This window comes from Elephas maximus, chromosome 26 (assembly GCF_024166365.1).
Source record: "Elephas maximus indicus isolate mEleMax1 chromosome 26, mEleMax1 primary haplotype, whole genome shotgun sequence".
NCBI lineage: Eukaryota > Metazoa > Chordata > Mammalia > Proboscidea > Elephantidae > Elephas > Elephas maximus.
The window spans coordinates 7,655,020-7,673,431 of NC_064844.1; the positions used below are offsets into that span (position 1 = coordinate 7,655,020).

General features: G+C 48.1%; 1 protein-coding gene across 4 annotated transcripts in view; it reads right to left on the bottom strand.

Annotated features, from left to right (window-relative positions):
• The window catches only part of SPTBN1 (spectrin beta, non-erythrocytic 1), a 221,969-nt gene that overhangs the window by 114,578 nt on the left and 88,979 nt on the right, over window positions 1-18,412 (bottom strand). Inside the window, exon 1 of one of the 4 annotated variants that reach the window (XM_049870440.1) lies at window positions 5,035-5,708. The exons of the other annotated variants lie outside the window; for them this stretch is intronic. Coding sequence (XP_049726397.1) covers window positions 5,035-5,143 — 109 coding nt within the window. The 5' untranslated portion in view covers window positions 5,144-5,708. Of the gene's footprint in view, window positions 1-5,034; window positions 5,709-18,412 lie in introns of those variants that run through there. 4 annotated transcript variants of the gene reach the window in all.

Genomic DNA, 18,412 nt, shown 5'->3' on the forward strand with positions numbered 1-18,412 from the left:
TCAAAAGGAGGTATCACCCTCCTCCTCCACTCCTTGATGTAACTGGCCTCCAAGTGTTCCTTTAACGATCCTTCCCGTCAAACCCTGGATTTAAGCTGAAAGAGCTGGTGTTGCCTATACTGCCTGACTCATAGCGACCCCACAGGGTTTCCAAGGCTGTAAAACCCTATGGAGGCAGACTGCCACATCTTTACCCAGGAGCCACTGGTGGTTTCGAACCACCGACCTTTCGGTTGGCAGTCGATCACTTTCACCACTGTGCCACCAGTGTTCCTAGCCAACAAAAAAAAAGAGCCCCACATTGCCAGAGGTCTGAGCAGTTCTCGGAACACATTAATCTTCCATGCCAGCAGGAGAGTGTATTCATGATATCTGGGCAATGGGTGTTACAGTCCACACCTAACCCACACTTTCAGTACCGTAGGAAAACATCAAATTTGGAGTTAGACTATCTGAGTTCCGGAAAGCTAGCCTCTTAAGCCAATTACCTGTTTTTTACCTATAAAAAGTAAGAGTATCTACCCCAGGAGATTATTATTGGTACTAAGAAAATGCACATTTATTTAGACTTGACTAAGTACTAGATCCCTGCTGGGTACTTTGCATAATCCCATTTAGTTAATTAACCAAAATGATAGATCTTAAAGTTAAGTGCTGTACACACTAGTTATCATTATCACTACATCATTCAAAACTGTCAGGCACTTCTAAATTTTGAGCTGAAACTCTGGTAAACCAGAGAAAGGAGTTTTTTTGTATGTGTTTATGACATCCTACACAAAGCTGTCTGGGCTCAAAGAACTATAGTTCTGGCAGGTATCTACACCAAAAAGCTAATCTTTCATACTTCTATTAAACCCAAAAATGTTTTTCATAAATCCTGTCCCCAAGACCTCCCCCTTAAAAAAACAGGGTCTATTATTTGTCACTAACTCTCTTTTCCCTCAAAACACGAAATATTTAGGGCTACTTACTTAACATTTCCTAAGATCTTAAGAGCAAAGTTTCTTTATGAAAGGTGGGTGTAAACCGCACAACCTTCTTTCTCTGAAGTTTAAGAAATTCAGCAATACAAACGTCTAGATATAACAACAAACTGGGAATGTCTTAAAAACTTAAAAAATATGTTTCCTTCATGATCTGCACGTATAAAACCAGCAGTATTCTTACCCAAGGAGTTAAGAAATTAAAATTTAAAAATTCAACAAGGCCACTCTTAGCACGTAATAAACCTGAGAGTAAAACATACCCATGGCCTGAAACTCTTTACTCCCCCTCTCTGTCCCAATGGAGACAGAGTGCTCCATAACTCTCCTTGGTCAGTGAAGCAAAACTCAGTGAGCCAGAACAGCCACAGAAAGCACCTTCTGCAGAAATACCAGGTCCTGAATGTCAGGGTCAGAAGGCTAAGGCGGCAGAGAAAGCTCATTCCGATACCTTTCAACTAGGTTGTCTTCATCACAACTCTACCACCAGCACCGGGAGAATCAGTGCCCTGGGGGCAGGTACGGTGGCCATTTCACAACGTCGCCCTGCCATTTCTTTTCTTTTTTTTTGGTAGAAATGAAATATTAATACTAACATCTAGAAGTCTGGGAAAAGAAAGTAACAAGAGCAGTATGTAGCCTGAGCCCAACAATGCTTGTGACCCCGGACGAGTTATCTGCCTTTTCCTTTCATCTATAAAACCTCATAGGTATGTTATAAACCACAGATAAGATACCATATAAAGATCCTAGTAAAACGTCTGGTATAGGTTAAGCACTCAATGAAACCTCTTTTCCTGGCAACTCCTTTCAAAGAGACGAGAAGCTTTATGAAATACAGGACAGGTAAGCACAGTCTTTAAAACACCGTAGGAAGCATTTCTATCGGTGAGGTGAAAAGGTGGGGCATTTGAGGCAGAAGGCAGAAAAAAAAGGCAGAAGGTGAAGCTCAGGGTTGAACTGTAAGGGCGGAAGGCCTGCCTGCCTAGAAAGTTCTACTGGAATGTAAGAGGTGTAATAGGTTGGAATCTATTCGACAGCACTGGGTTTTTTGGGGGGTGGGACCATTCAGTGGAGGGTTCTGAAGGCCACTGCCAAGCTCAGGTGTCTGAAATGTCATTTACACATTAGGCACAGGAAAGGTTTTTGAGTAGGAGATTAACATCCTCCAATAAGGGGTTAATCTGGCTGATACAAAAATGCAGGGAAGAGGGCATGAACCTCTCTGTTAATACAAACACATTTTCCTAAACACATCAGGTTGACTTTTGGTGTGTTTCAGAGTTCCTCTCTTACCCAAAAACAGAAACAACTAATCCAACTTTATAAGATACCTGAGTTGACTCTGAGAAAGGTGGTAACTTAATTTTGTAGATGAAAAATTTAAGGGTGAGCACACATATGGAGCAAGCAAATGGGGTTTGGGGCTGTGTGTGTGCTGAGTGCTGGTGGTTAATGTTGAAATCTTCAGAGGTTGAAGGCCCTACGTTATCTGATGCCAGGAGCCTTTAGCCTGATAAAGATACTACTCTACATCTCAGGCCCTTAACTCAGTAAGATTTTGTTTTAATTACTCATTTATTTTCCCGTAAATCGCTACAAGCTATTTTATCTAGAAAGACCAGACTCATTTTAATATCACACTAGAACACATCAAATCTAGTTCTACAGTCTCTCCTGAAATTTTGAGGATCTACTACGAGTCGGAATCGACTCGACGGCACTGGGCTGGGGTTTTACCATAAATGTATTTGAAGCCAGCAATATTATAGAAATAACTCCCACAAAATCACGGCACCCTCAAGCACAGACACTGAGTAACGTCGTAGTATAGGAGACACTAGAAAACCAATACAGATCAATATTGGGTGACAAGTGCCACGAAGAGTAAAAAAACGCAGCCTTGTAAGCATGTATAAAATTAAATCAGCAGACAGAATCTATATGCCATCAAAGTGTGTGATGACTGGAAGAACTATAAATACTGAACAAAATATCAAAGGTGGGGACGACACCGAAATTCTCCTGAGGTTGCTTAAAACACAATCAGTTCCATTTGTTACTAAGGCCACTGCCAAATGTTTACAATTCCCCTGGGATCCACCACACTTGAAAGTTAATTCACCCTTTCTCAGTTCCTCAACAGGGGTGGTTTTCTGTTACAGAAATACCAGCACTGAACTTGTGCAACTCTGAAACCACAAAATTTTGAAAGAAGGGTTATCTGAAGCTGAATTAGGAGACAAAGGTCACTAAAAAAAAAAAAAAAAAGGCCCGCACCATGAAATGTGAAGCCCATCCCTTCTGAAGGGATTTCCTAGAGAAGCACTTATGGGGTGAAATAGGGGTACATCGTGATTTTTTCTTTTTAAACTTAAATTTTACATTGCCCAGAGAAGACAGTTTAAGACATTTCCTGTGCATAAGCTCCACCCTTCTCTGTGAGCAGTTTTACAACCATCTTCAACCCTTTCAGAATAACAGCCTTTGTTATGGGTGGGCCTCTGGGTGCCTCCTCCCCACACGTTCTTTCATTTTCTCCTCATCCTGCAGTTTCTTCTGAGACTACGAGCGTGGACTGGCTGGAGACTGGTGGTAGATTTTCAGATCAAGGAGCCCCTGTGGGTGCTTTCCCTTGGGAGTAGGACACAATAAAGCCGGGTGCCTGGGCCATGCAAAGGACAGGCGCTTTCTGAATTCTCAGAACCTCAAACTGTGGGGCTCCCAGCATCAATTCAGGGGTAACAGACACACCCCTGCTTCTCTGTTTACCACGTACAAGTTCCTCTCACCAACGCTGACCCCTTTACTTTTTTAAAAAACAAATTCCACCTTCTAAACGCTCAAGAGGAATGAAGCAAAGGCCCATAACCATTCCCCACACTGAGTGGAGCTCCCTCTTAGCTAACTGCCCCAGGAATGCAGCCTTGTTTAAGCAAATGTTTAAGATCACATCCTGTTCTGTCTCTTGTTGTCCAGAAAAGTGTCATGACTGTCAACTATTTCACAAGAAAAATAAACCTATGAATGAACTCCATCCTCCCCCCTTTCCCAATGAAAACATTCTGGGAGGGAGCTGCTTCCTTCCTCCTCCTCCTCCTCCTCACAGGAACCACATCGGTGGCACCAGGAAGAGTTAAAATAAGAAACACACACAGTCGGCGAGGCTACTTTTTCGCAGCCCTAGAACCATTCCTGGCCCATTACTGATTCCAGGGGCTTCCAAACGGAAGGAGTTCTGTTTTCAGTTACGAATCCTTTTTCATGTGTAAGCCCTGAGTGAGACACCGTCAGCTAGGCCTGCTGGCCGGGACACCCAGGGCTGCGGGGGGCCAGGAAGGCTGCACCCGTTCTCCCTAAAATACGTGCAGTACAATGCCGGATCCATTCAGGATTGAGCCTACTACATGCTCTTAAAAACCTACCATTGATCCCACTCATCCAACCCGTACACTGGAATGGCAGTAGCTGGCTTTCATTATAAATTACACGGCCCACTAAACGGATGGAAGGCGCTCCGCTAACACAATACATCAAAAGCGTTAAAATTAAGCTGAGGAATCAAAACTGTAATTTACTGAAGGCTTAGGAACAAAAAGGCCACTCCTTCCTTCCCTTTACTATTGTTCCACAGCACCGGGTCTCACACGCTGCCCTTTACACCTTGAAGGCTTTGGAGAGGTAAGAGGCTGGGGGCTGGGAGGCAAAGGTGACCGAATCGAATACCTGCATACTAATAGGCTTCTCAGCCTTGCTCTCCTGAGGTGCAAAGATGGCTAAGAGATGGGAAAAGGTGTGTGCGGGGGGCAGCAGATACCTGACAAGCAAGAAAATGAGATTCCACATGGTGGCTTTTCTGGAACAGGGAGTGAAAAATCGACTCCCTCAAAGTAGCCAAAGAAGAGTTCGCGGCCAACTGGAGGCTTTGGGGCTGGGCCGTGCGGCCGCCCGTCTTCATTAGGGTCGTACGCCCTAAGGCATAAGTACGGCCTCCGAACCCCCGTGGGCACGGCCCCCGGGCAGGCCCGGCCTTTGGGAGGGGGCTTACCTTGGAGCTGCTTGAATCTGCCTTCCAGCTGGTTGTAGTTGTAAGGCACCTGCCCGGTGTACCCCGGCGACAGCGGCCCGGAGATGCTGGAGGTCCTGGGCAATTCCATCACGCCCTGCGTAGCGCCCCGGCGGGCTGCACCGAGGAGACCCCGCGCGCGCCCCCTCCAAGCCCCATGCACCACGCAGCCGCCGCCGCGCCGCCGGGCTCCCGGCCCCGACCGAAGGGCTGGCCCTCAGGCAAGCCCCATGCCGGGGGCAGGTCCAGCAGGGCGGCCCGATCGGAAGCTGGCTGCGCAGGAGTCCCCCTCGGCCCGGCCACGCGCGCCCGCTCGCGCATCTAACCCCTCGCCGCTCTCCGTCCTTTTGTGGCTCTCGCCCAGAAAAGCCGGGGAGCAAGGACCGAGGAGGGCGGGAGGCGCGAGTCCTCCCTAAAATGTGTTTCCGACGCGGCCAATCCTCGGCGTGCCACGGCCGGCGAGCCCGGGAGCCCGCGGGCGCAGCGCACACGCCTCCTCCCCGCTGCCCGCCGGTTTGTAATTTAACCGGGAGCCACTCGCCGGGTGCTGGGCGGTGATGTCACCTCATTAGCATAACAGCCCGGCGGGGGAGACGCGGGCGGACCACGAGGAGGGGCTCGGGAGGCCGGGGGCCTCAGCCCAGCGGGGCCCCCCAGCCCACCGGCCGCCGCCGCCGCCACCTGGCGCCGCGCTCCGGGCCCCGGCCGCGCCGCCCTGCCACCTTGCCCAACAAAGCTGCTGGAGTGACGATCTTTTGTCGAGAGCCTCACGTAACGGAAAAGTCCCCGATTACTATCACGGGGAAAGGAGAGCACGCCGGCCGGCCGGCCCCGGAGGGGAAGGAGCCCCGGGGGTCCCGGCCCGGGAGGCCGGTGCCCGCTTAGCGTGGGCGGAGATCACGCGGCCACGGGGACCGCGCACCTGGGCGCGCGCGGGGTCTCCACTGCGCGGGCGCCGACCGCGAGGGGGCCGGGCCGCGGCGAGAAAGTAAACACTGGAGCCTCCGCGCGGGGAGACGGCACGTCAGGCTCACGTTAGAGTCTTTTCAGCAGACTCAGGCCGACGTCGTGGGACGTTAAGGGGAAGATTTCCCGGGATAACACCGCCCTATAAGAGTAACCCGATGCAAAGAAGATTTATGGGAGCGCCGATTTGCAAGGCATTGTGGGAGAAAGGTACACAGGTTTAAAAAAAAAAAAACACAGGGATCCTTGACCTGGAGGAGTTTACAATCGGTGAGGAGATTAGAGAGCATAGAAACTACTCCAGAGCTCTTGGATTTGTAAAACATGGCTGGCCTCTAAACTTCCCAGACCTTCAGATTTTAAAAACTCCCCTCTCTACCTTATCCCATCAATCCCAAACAAAAATAAAATCCTCCACATGGAAAATAACCCTGATCAGAATCTACTCTCGGGAAATAACTGACCTGCTTTTTTCTCAATAAACCAGGCAGACGACAAATTAGAAATTTGGCAATTTCCAGCAGGGAGCCCTGCAGCGATGCTCACTGGAGAAGGTAATTTCATTCCTAAAGGATTCCAAATTTCACTGAAGAGCTGGGCCTCCACCCCAGGTTTACTTCAGTCCCCCGGGCACGAGTAATTCAAGCCACTGCATCCTGTCCAGGGCTGGCGGTAAAGCTAGAGTCTTGCTTAACTCTCCAGTGTCAACAACCTCCACTCTTTCCAGCCACACCACTGGGTTTTCAGTCCATCCCCAGATGCATCCTTCAGCTTTTTAAGCCAGGGCCCACGAGGACTAGAAGACAACCATTTCTCATCATCCAGGATGTTGAGCAATGCCTAAAGCTCTTTTACAGATGGAATTCAACCTGATGGGAAGCTAGGAAGGAAGGCAGAACCACTGGGTTTTGGAAGGAGCACTGGAGTCCGACTCTGAACACCTGAGGTCCTAGTCCTGGCCCTGCCTCTTCATTATTGTATGACCTTAACAGAAACCCTGGATTCTTTCTAAGCCTCAGCTGTCAGAGGCGGGTAATTAATACCTACCCTGTACGTGGTTGAGGGGATGATGGGAAATTTCTCTAAAAACTGTCAAATACGATTGAAAAATTAAGAGTCTGTTTTTCAAAGCTCACCTCTCCTTGCACGTCCACATAATACATCAAGGCTACAAAGAGACGTGGAATACAAAATTTTCTCAATTAAGATCCTCTCACTGACCCCTCTTCACTATTAAATATACTGATGCAGTGACAAGTCTCTCAGTGTCCAGCTACAGCACAGAAAATGAGATTGCAAAGTGCTTGCCAATTCATAATGTTTTATTTTTAATCTTTCAGCCATTTAATGAAGTGAAGAGGGTATGAGTCACCACTCCTGGTATCTCTTGTTCAGTTCCCTCTGGTATGGGAAAGTATGTGAAATGAATTAGCTAGGTTAAATTATGATGGAGGCAGAGGCTGGGACTAGTGACTAAGGTTCCCTCAAAAGCACTTTCAAGGATGTCTGTTGTTGTTGTTAGGTGCCATTAAGTCGATTCCAACTCATAGTGACCCCATGTGACAGAGAACGGCCCCAGATGTTCCTCCCGTGGAGCCACTGGATGGGTTTGAACTGCAAAACTCGGTTAGCAGCCAACTGCTTAACCGTTGTGCCACCGAGACTCCTTGGAGGATGTGTGTACCCCCCAGCAGTCCTAAAGAGCAGACTTAGAACAAACCAGGCAGAGTGAACACATGGGAGTATTGGAAAGAAAGGTGGTGAGGCTGGGGATTGTTTAATAACCTCACAGGTGAGAAATGGCGACCCACTTAGCTCGATGGGGCCAGGAAGGACTAGGATAAGGCTTCATTTCCATAACCCTGATGGCCCTATGGCCACCTCCAACTCAGCAGTGGATAGGAGGCAAAAGAAGGAAAGAGGTCCCTCATTCTTTGTTCATGCAGTATTTACTGGCACCAGCTGTGTCCAAGGCACGTTGCTGAGTGTTGTGGAGAATTCAAAGATGATGGGCGGAGTCGCTGGCCAAAGGAGACAGGTCAAATATGCAAACAGGCAAATACCAGGAGAAGATGATAAAGGCCTGCTGGAGACAAGCTGTTAAGACTCGAGAAGACAAGAAAGCTACATCTGCCTCGGAAGGCAGGCAGGAAGACAACCTCCAAGAGGGACTGGCATTTTGACCAAACCTTTAATCACAGGTAGATTATGAACGGGCTGGAAGGAGAGAAAAGCCTTCTCTCTTAGTGTCAGAAAAACAGCACAAGGAAAATCACCAACTGTCCAGGGAACAATGAGTGCTACAATTTGATTGGAGTATAAGGGGCTGAATGAGTCGGAATCGACTCAACAGCAATGTGTTTTCAGTGGGAAGCCTGGACTGGGAACCCTTGGAGACGTCTGAGCCAGGGAGGCTGGGGTCTGGGTTGGGATGGTCAATGTGGAAGTGCTAGGTTAGAATGAGCAGAAAGGAGACAGACCAAAGGCAGCAAGGTCAATGAGGTGGTTACTGCAATTGTCCAGGTCCAAGGACTAAACAGGGCGTGGCAATCCAAATAAAAAGGGAGGGGCCAGTGCAAGAGTTAATCCACAGGATTTTGGCAACTGTGGAAGGCTCAATGGAGAGGATGGAGGGAAAGAGGACTAGGGTTTTTAGAGCTGTTTGAGGGTATAGAGAAGGAGCGAAAATTTCCTTCTAGACAGGTAGACTCTGAGTTACCTGCAACACCTCCGGGTGAAATGTCTATAAGGCAGTCAGGCATGTGGGACTAAAGACTCGGGGCTGAAGATAAAGTGATGGACACAAAGGTGAGAGTTGAAATAGGACCTAGGCTGCATCTAGGAGGGGGAGCCCTGGTGGTGCAGTGGTTCAGCACTCGGCTGCTAACTGGAAGGTCCTTATTCACAGGAGAAAGATATGGCAGTCTGCTTCCGTGAAGATTTACAGCCTTGGAAACTCTATGGGGCAGCTCTACTCTGTCCTATAGGGTTGCTATGAGTTGGAATTGACTCAACCACAATAGGTTTTTAAATGTAGGAAAGGAGGTAAGAGGCAAGAGACCAAGCACAGAGTCCTAGGGAAAGCTGGGGTTTGGGGTAAGCCTTGAGGAGGGAGAAGAAAAACCAAAGAAGACAGCAAGGGAGTTACAGAGCAAAAGCCAAGGATGGGTTGTTTTCTACAAGCCAAGGAAAGAGATATTTTCAAGGTGGAAGGGGTGTAGATATCATCATGTGTTGCAAAAAGGCCAAGAAACTAGAAGTCAGGAAAAAGACCATCTGGTGTGCAAATTAGGAGGTCAACTGGCTCATGAAAGCAGAAGCCAGGTTACAGAGTCTGAGAATAAGAGGGAGGGGTGGTGAGTTTGGCTGTAGACGGAAGATAAGACTAGTGAACAGGAGTTATAGGACCAAGAGCAGGGGGTCTGGGCAAGGTCCAGCCAAGCCTGTCCTTTATGCACAGGTTTTAGCCCTGAGCTGGAGCACGTTAGAAGAGGCCAGTGGGACAAGGGTGGAAAAGTAGGTGTGGAACAGTCAGCTTTAGCCAAGAGGAGGTGCACTGTACTTTAAAGACAGGAGGGAAAGGAAGGACATTCTGAGGATGGAAAGAAGGAATTCCAAGGAGCTTATTCAGCTCCATCTTAATAAAGCAGAAGGCCAGGTGTCCGACCCACAGTTTCATTTACAGTGATCCAGAATGAGGGACTCCGAAGACACCTACGGCAGAAACAGAATACAGTGTTCAGAGTGCTTAACAGTCAGCCAGGCTTCCTGCAGAAACAGACCCTGCAATTTTGGCCCATCTCCTCAAATCTTTCCTAAATAGAAAAACTACTGCCCCTTACCCAGGCCAGGGATATCAGCATAGGTGGGTGACTCTGACGACTGGCTCTACTTGTCTTCAGGCCACATCAGGAATCCATGGCAGGATGAAAGATGCCCATGAGTGACTTTACAGTCAGCTACGAACCTGGGACAGAATCAACTGAAGCCCAAGTAGCATGTATCTGCCATTCTTGTGACACCATAAAACAAGGTCCTTAAGGTTATTTGTGGACAGAACAAATGAGGAGTGGTATGGTAACGATGGGAAGACCCAAGTCCAGAGCCAGGGACTGAGACTCACCCTAAATTTTGCATGCCACCAAGAGGCTACAGGATCTTGATCTATACATCAGAAAGGTTGGGATCTATGATTATAAAAATTCCTCCTGCTTCTAAAGTTATTTATTAGTGATTTAGGTTCCCCCCGCTTGGAGACTATTGTTGTCCCCATTATCATCAATCCTCAAATATACTGAATAGCCGTTGTAATTATAATAACCACGACATTTAGGTTCTCCCCACTTGGAACTATTCTTGTAGTCCCAATTATCATCAATCTTCAAATAAACTGAATGGCCATTATAATACCAGAACACCACATTATTACAGCATTTTTTTGTAGCTGAGAAACTCTTTCACAAACATCTTCTCAACTGACTAACCCTGTGAGGTAGGTATTGTCTCCCATTTGCAAACAAGGCAACTGAGGTTCAGAGAGGAATACAGGGCCTTGCCTGTGGTCACACAGCCAGTTAGGGCACAGCCACAAGTATGTGGAACCCCAGACCACCCATGTCTATCACGTTTTCTACTTGCTGTTGTTAACCCACTGCCGTCAAGTCAATTTCAACTCATAGCAACAGAGCAGAACTGCCCCATGGAGTTTCCAAGGAGCATGTGGTGGATTCGAACTGCCGACCTTTTGGCTAGCAGCCATGGCACTTAACCATTATGCCACCAGGGTTTCCTTTCCCTGATAGCATAGTAGTTAAGAGCTACGGCTGCTAACCAAAAGGCTAGCAGTTCAAATCCACCAGGCGCTCCTTGGAAACCCTATGGTGCAGTTCAACTCTGTCATATAGGGTCGCTATGGGTTGGAATCGACTGGACAGCAGAGGGTTTTTGCCATTGTTAGGTGCAGTCAAGTAGGTCCTTTTCATAGCAACCCCATGTACAACAGAATGAAACACAGCCTGGTCCTGTGCCTTCCTCATAATCGTTATGCTTGAGCCGCTTGTTGCAGCCACGATGTCAGTCCATTTTGTTGAGGGTCTTCCTCTTTTTCGCTGACCCTCTGCTTTACCAAGCATGATGTCCTTCTCCAGGGACTGATCCCTCCTGATAACATGTCCAGAGTATGCGAGATGTAATCTCGCCATCCCTGCTCCTAAGGAGCATTCTGGCTGTACTTCTTCCAAGACAGTTTTCTACGATACCTCTGCTATTTCTACGTGCTCAGAGTATATCCAGCTTATTAAGGATTTCTAAGCTTTTCCAAAAAACCACAAACTCAAAGTGTACCGAGGTAAACCTAAAAGCCAAGCAAGCCTCCACATAAGCCTCTGCGACATTCAGTTTGGGTCCAGTCTGGCACTAAGTCTGCTAGCTTACACAGAAGTTGCTACTTACTGGGTTCTGTTGTTGTGAATGGCTTTGGTTTGGTTTGTTTTTGCTCTGTTTCTCATACTTGGTGGGCCTGTACACTACGATTCTGGATGACTTAGCATGTGGCATGTGAATGGGAACATGAAGGGGTGAGATTAAGTCTTGTGTTCATTCCAGGAGGCTTTATGTGGTCTGAGAAGGGAAAAAAAAAAGACGAATGCTTTCCCTGCATTACGGCCAACTTGAAAGGGTAAACTCGGGTCCATTTCCTGAACATCCAAACAACAGCAACACTGAAAATGTCTGGGAGAGGATGGCCAACGTGCTAAGACGTGATGGGATTTATACACACTCAAGCAATTGGGGAAAAACCAACCCTACAGCTGGGAAAGACGTGGTGAGAGCAGGAGGGACAGGAACAACAAGGCTTCACGTATAAACTGTTTAGCCAAATCCTCCACTTCTTCTAATGCTGTTTCCAAATCTGCCTTTCCTTCTTCTTCATCCCTGTCAAATCGCTGGACAGCTGGGTGACCGTGGCTAGTTTCTTTATAAGAACCATTGCTTTACAGGAAGTCAAAATACTACTACTAAATTAATCTTCTTCCACTGGTGTGGCCAGATAGAGGAGCATTCACACTCTGCTGACACTTGGATTCTTTCTGTCTTATCTCTGGCCCACCTTCTCTAGGACCCTCCTCCCCCCGTCCCAGTCTTCAGTCCTTAACGGTGATCATTTTTCTCCTTCTACTGCTTCATTACTAGAGAGCCACCCACTCCTTAACTCCCTAGTTACAGCCTTCCTTTCTCCCCAAAGCTTACTTCAGTATGTGTCCTCTTTAAAACCCTTCCCCTTTTCAATGGAAATTCCTCCACTTAACCAGAAAATGCAACCAACCAACCAAACATACACCATCAAGAAATCCAGGCAAAAGCAAGAAAACGAAAGAAATCACTTGAAGCTTCTTTCCACCCCAAAAGAACGATTTTCAGTACGGCCCCTGGTGTAACGCATCTCTGACACTGGCATTTGTGTGTCATGGCCACCTGCCCCCCCCATGCTTCCTTTCTCCCCAAGGGCACCTCCCTCCCCCTTGTAACCCCCCCTACTTCTAGAAGATCAGGGACAGACCACCTGCTACTGACTCCTAGAGTGCTGCCCTGTGAACGCCTGAGTCAGGGTTTGGACATGCAAAGGCAAGGAGAGGTGGCTGATAGCGGACTGAAGATCCAATGAGCTGGCTGGCCACTTTCTAACTCTGTGATTCTCTGGGCCTGAAAAATTGGCATAATAACGGGACTGATTTCATAGGGTTGTTCTATAAATTAAGTGAGATAAATATTACAAAGATTTTAGCATAATCCTAACAGTTATGATTACTAGTCTTCAAGCCCTTCATAGAGAAAATTTCAAAAATTAGAGGGGACTACAGAGCCTGAAGCCCTGGTGGTGTAGTGGTAAAGAGCTACAGCTGCTAACCAAGAGGTCAGCAGTTCAAATCCACCAGCTGCTCCTTGAAAACCCTATGGGGCAGTTCTACTCTGTTCTGTAGGGTCACTGTGAGTTAGCATCAACTCAAAGGCAACGGGCTTGGTTTTGGTTTGGTATATAGAGCCTGGAGCCCTGGTAACACAGTGGTTAAGAGCTGGGCTGTTAACAAAAAGGTTGGTAGTTGGACTCCACAAGCTGCTCCTTGGAAACCCTATGGGGCAGTTCTACTCTGTCCTATAAGGTCGCTATATGGTCACTATGAGTGGATGGCACAGGTTTGTTTGTTTGCTATAGAGCCTGCTCCTCATTCTGTCCCACCTTCAGCCACCCCTTACTTCACACCTAGGAGGCTACCCCTGTATCACATGGAATCACTGACCTCAGGCTGGAGATCACAGTGGTCACCCCTTTGAGTTTTCGGACAAGGACAGTTCTAAGTGGCAGGACCAGTCCTCCACCTGGAAAGCACTAACACAACTCAGTAGTGCTCACACACCCCAGTAGTGCTCACACACCCCAGAAGTACTCACATACCCCAGTAGTGCTCACACACCCCAGAAGTGCTCACACACCCCAGAAATACTCACACACCCAGAAGCACTCATACACCCCAGTAGTACTCACATACCTCAGTAGTATTCACACACCCCAATAGTACTTACACACCCCAGAGTACTCACACACCCCAGAAATACCCAGAAGCACTCACACACCCCAGTAGTACTCACATACCCAGAAATACACACCCCAGTAGTATTCACACACCCCAGTGGTATTCACACACCCCAGTGGTATTCACACACCCCAGTGGTATTCACACGCCCCGGAGTACTCACACGCCCCAGAGTACTCACACGCCCCAGTAGAACTCACACGCCCCAAAGTACTCACACATCCCAGAAGTACTCACACACCCCAGTAGTACTCACATACCCAGAAATACTCACACACTGTAGTGCTCACACACCCTAGTAGTACTCATACACCCAGAGGCACTCACATACCCCAGAAGCACTCAACACACCCCAGAAGCACTCACATGCCCCAGTAGTACTCACATACCCAGAAATACTCATACACCGTAGTGCTCACACACCCCAATGATACTCACACACCCAGAAGCACTGACACACCTCAGTAGTACTCACCCAGAAATCCATGCCGCAGTAGTACTCACACACCCCAATAGTGCTCACACACTCCAGAAGCACTCACACACCCCAGTCCCTTCTCTTTAACCCCATTATAATAGACCAGGAAAGACATATTCAAAATTGTATTTTATAGATATAAAAGCAGTAACAGGTCAGATAGTGAGCACACAATACTCACTATGAAAGAAGTTATAAAGGGCCTATCTTAGTGATCTAGTGCTGCTATACCAGATACACCACCAGTGGAGGGCTTTAACAAACAGAAGTGTATTCCCTCACAGTCTAGGAAGCTACAAGTCCAAAGTCAGGGCGCCAGCTCCAGGGGAAGGTTTTCTCTCTCGGTCAGCTCTGGAGGAAGGTCCTTGTCATCAATCTTCCCCTGGTCCAGAAGCTTCTCAGTCCAGGGACCCTGGGTCCAAAGGACACACTCTGCTCCTGGCACTACTTTCTTGGTGGTATGAGATCCCCATGTCTCTGCTCACATATCTTTTATATCTCAAAAGAGACTGACTCAAGATACAACCTAATCTTGTAGATTGAGTCCTGCCTCATTAACATAACTGCCTCTGATCCACCCTCATTAACATCACAGGGGTAGGATTTACAACACAGAGAAAAAATTACATCAGATGACAAAATGGTGGACTATCACAATACTGGGAATCAAGGCCTAGCCAAGTGGAAACATTTCTGTGGGACACAATTCAATCCATAACAGGGCCTATGTTTTTAGAAAGGCCAATGTTTGTTTGAGGTGGGGCCATTAGATTTGATACTTCACAACTGAAAATAACTAGAAAAAATAAGGGAAGGCTGAAGGTATTTTTCCAGCCCCAGTTCACATGTACAGCAGGGCAGCTGAGACTGAAGGTGGGGTGCTATCTCGATTCCTTGGAGGATATGGTTCTTTCTCTCTCACCACACACAACACACATACAACACACCCCGCAAAATCGTCCGGTTGTACATGGCTGAACCTGAAATACCAGGAAGAATCTAACTTCAGTTCTATCCTATCCCTTTCCTGTTTCTTGTCCGACTAGCCGTATGAGAACGGAATACAAAGCACCTGACTGTTCTCTGCTGAGAAGAAAAATGGCAAGGGTACACTGGGTAACAAGTACCCAAGGTCCTGGGGAAGGAATGCAGTTTATGGAGTCTTGCGCCCCAGCCAAACCTTATCCCTGGATTCTTATCTTGCCTGTTATCTGCACATGCAAAGCTTCCTGGTAGGGGCAAAAGAATGCCCCAGTGCAGGGGCCCCACCTTTGGCAAACAGGTGTTGCTAGGCCTGTGAATGTAACACTAGCCAGCGCCGTGACTGGCTCTGCTACAGGAGGGCCGTTGAAAGGAAAAGACATCTGAGGAATGCAGCTGAGGCCAGGCTTGCTCTTGCCCAGGACCGCTGGTTCTCTTCCCACCTCCGACACCCAGGGAAAAGCCTGCCACGAGCAGGTACGCAGAGCTACCGGGCCAGAGGTTTACAAGCAGGCAGGTGAGGCAGTGAGCCCAGCTCGTGGGAAACACACGAGAGAAACGAGGAAACACAAATCTGTTCTTTGTGAAAGTAGGCCTTGGGGCCCTGCCTTCCAGTATTCACACCCACCTTACCTATTCCAGGTGCTTAACACAAACCTGCTGTAATGAAAGGGGTGAGAGGAGAAGGTAAAACAGCAAGCACCTGGAGAAGGAAGGAGAAACAGAGCAGAATGGGGTACACGAACATTGTCAAGACACGGGCCCCACGCCCCCTGGTACACAGAGGGCAAAAGTCAACCATCCAATCTTTTCTTGGTCACACCTACGAGCACAGGCCATCTGGGGGACCCGCGATCACTTTCAATCCAGTTGAGGAAACAGAGTGCCCCCACACGCATGCGTACACACACACACAAGTACAAAGAGGTGGTAGTGGCATGTCACAAATACCGGTGACAGCAACAATACATGATAGTTACAGCAAGTACCACTGTGAACAGATCGACAACTGCACTCCTCTGCTTGGCTGGGAAAAGGACAGAGCAGAGAAAGGCTGGGAGTGGGGTTTCTTCCATGGGAATGCTCTCCGTTGCTATACCAACTTATCTGCAGCTGTAATGTGGCATCTAACCAGATCCCACCCAACATGTTCCATTACTGGGGCCGTGTCTGTTAGTTCTCGCTCTTTGAAAACCAGGCCCTGACTACCCAGCAGCAAGGACCTGGAACAGTATGTGTGGCCCTGGCATGTTAAAATGTGAAATGCTTGAAGGGTGTGGTCATTCCTTCCTCCCAGGCACCTGCGTCTCTGCCGATCTCTCATCAAGATAGCTGGGCCTCCTTCCCAAAGGACTTTGTGGGCAGTCACTCGCTGGGCCCAGGTGCTGAATAATTCATGGACTGTCCGGTCACTCAGGAGCCCTAGCTGCCTATTAGCTGGGAGGCAGGCTCCAGGCTCACCACAGGAGAACAACTAACCACCAATGCCTTTGCGACCTTCTTTACAGAAACATACAATCCTCCCCCTCCCCCTGGCCCCCATTTTAAACCAGGTAATATCCCCCATTGCATCAAAGTGTAACCAACATTTACTCTGAGGAAGATGGAGCCCCGAGTATGGAATGGGGCAGGAAGAATGTGATGTCCTTGAGGAAAGGTGTGATCAGGATCTCCATCCCCTACTCAGGACACCATGAAGACTCAGGTAAAGCACAAACACCGTACTTGACCCAAGACCGATGCTCAGCAAATGTCAGTTTCCAGGGCCGACCCCCCGTGGTGACTCTCACGTCTTCTCCTGCTTGTCCTTCCCCTCCAGCCAAACTGATCCACGTCCCACCATCTGTCCTGGGCTTTCCAATCTCCACACCTCTGCTCTGGACGCTCCCCATTCCTCTCAGTCTAAAGTCCACCCATCCTTCATGCCCAGTGCAAAACTTCTCTCCTCCAGGAAGGCTTCCTGGATTATCCCAGCTGGATGGTGGCTCCTTCTCAGAAACCCCACACCAGTGCTGTCAGCCCCCCTCATCTGGCACCCATCTTGCACTGCCTTAGAGTATTATTTATTGGTTCTTGTGCACAGGGCTTATTGGCCTAATTAAAATAATGGAGAGTGCACCAGTTACAGACTCAAGAGAAGTGAAAAGTGGAGTCCAGGCTCAGTTCTTGACACTGACTGGCTGTGTGATCCCAAGCTGGGCCCTCAGCTTCTCTGACACTTTCTCTAAAAACCGAGACCTGAAAGAGAAAATCTCTAAGGTTTTCTGGATGTGATATTCTTGAAAATTATAAGCTGTTTCAGGCAGATGCAAACCTTATACAACTTCCACCCCACACTCCCCAGCCCAGTATCCTCCAACAAACAACTGTTCAAAAACAGTGTAGGCATTTCAGAAGCCTGAACAAATGGCCAAAGCAAAGGCTTTGTGTCAGAGCTGGCACCACAGGGTAAATGACAGACACTACGGTATTTCACTTTATTCAACACCCCCTAAAAACAAACAAAAAAACCCAAACCTATTGCCATGGAGTCAATTCCCACTCATAAAAGCCCTACAGGACAGAGTAGAACTGCCCCATAGGGTTTCCAAGGAGCCGCCGGTGGATTTGAACTCCTGGCCTTTTGTTTAGCAGCTGAACTCTTAATCACTGCACCACCAGGGCTCCAAAACACTCTCTATGTCTTAGTCATCTAGTGCTGCCATAACAGAAATACCGCAAGTGGATGGCTTTAACGAAGAGAAATTTATTTCCTCACAGTCTAGTAGGTTACAAGTCCAAATTCAGGGCATCAGCTCCAGGAGAAGGCTTTCTCTCTCTGTTGGCTCTGGAGGAAGGTCCTTGTCCTCAATCTTCCCCTGGTCAAGGAACTTCTCAGGCACAGGGACCTCGTGTCTTTAGGACGTGCTCTGCTCTTGGTGCTGCTTTCTTGGTGGTATGAGGTCTCCAACTCTGCTTGCTTCCCTTTCCTTTTATCTCTTGAGAGATAAAAGGTGGTACAGGCCACACCCCAGGGAAACTCCCTTTACACTGGATCAGGGTGGTGACCTGAGTAAGGGTGGAGTTACAGTCCCACCCTAATCCTCTGAACATAAAATTACAATCACAAAATGGAGGGAAACCACTCACTACCAGGGATCATGGCCTGACTAAGTTGACACATATTTTTTGAGGGACACAATTCAATCCATGACACCCTAGTTTGGACCAAAGTGGCAACTAGAAGATGATAGCTAGAACTCCTCACAGGTGTCAAGAAGTTCCGTTTAAAAATTCACCTGCCTAAGCTTACCACCTCATTTCACAGACAAGGAAAATAAGGCACGGAGGTGAAGCAGCGTGC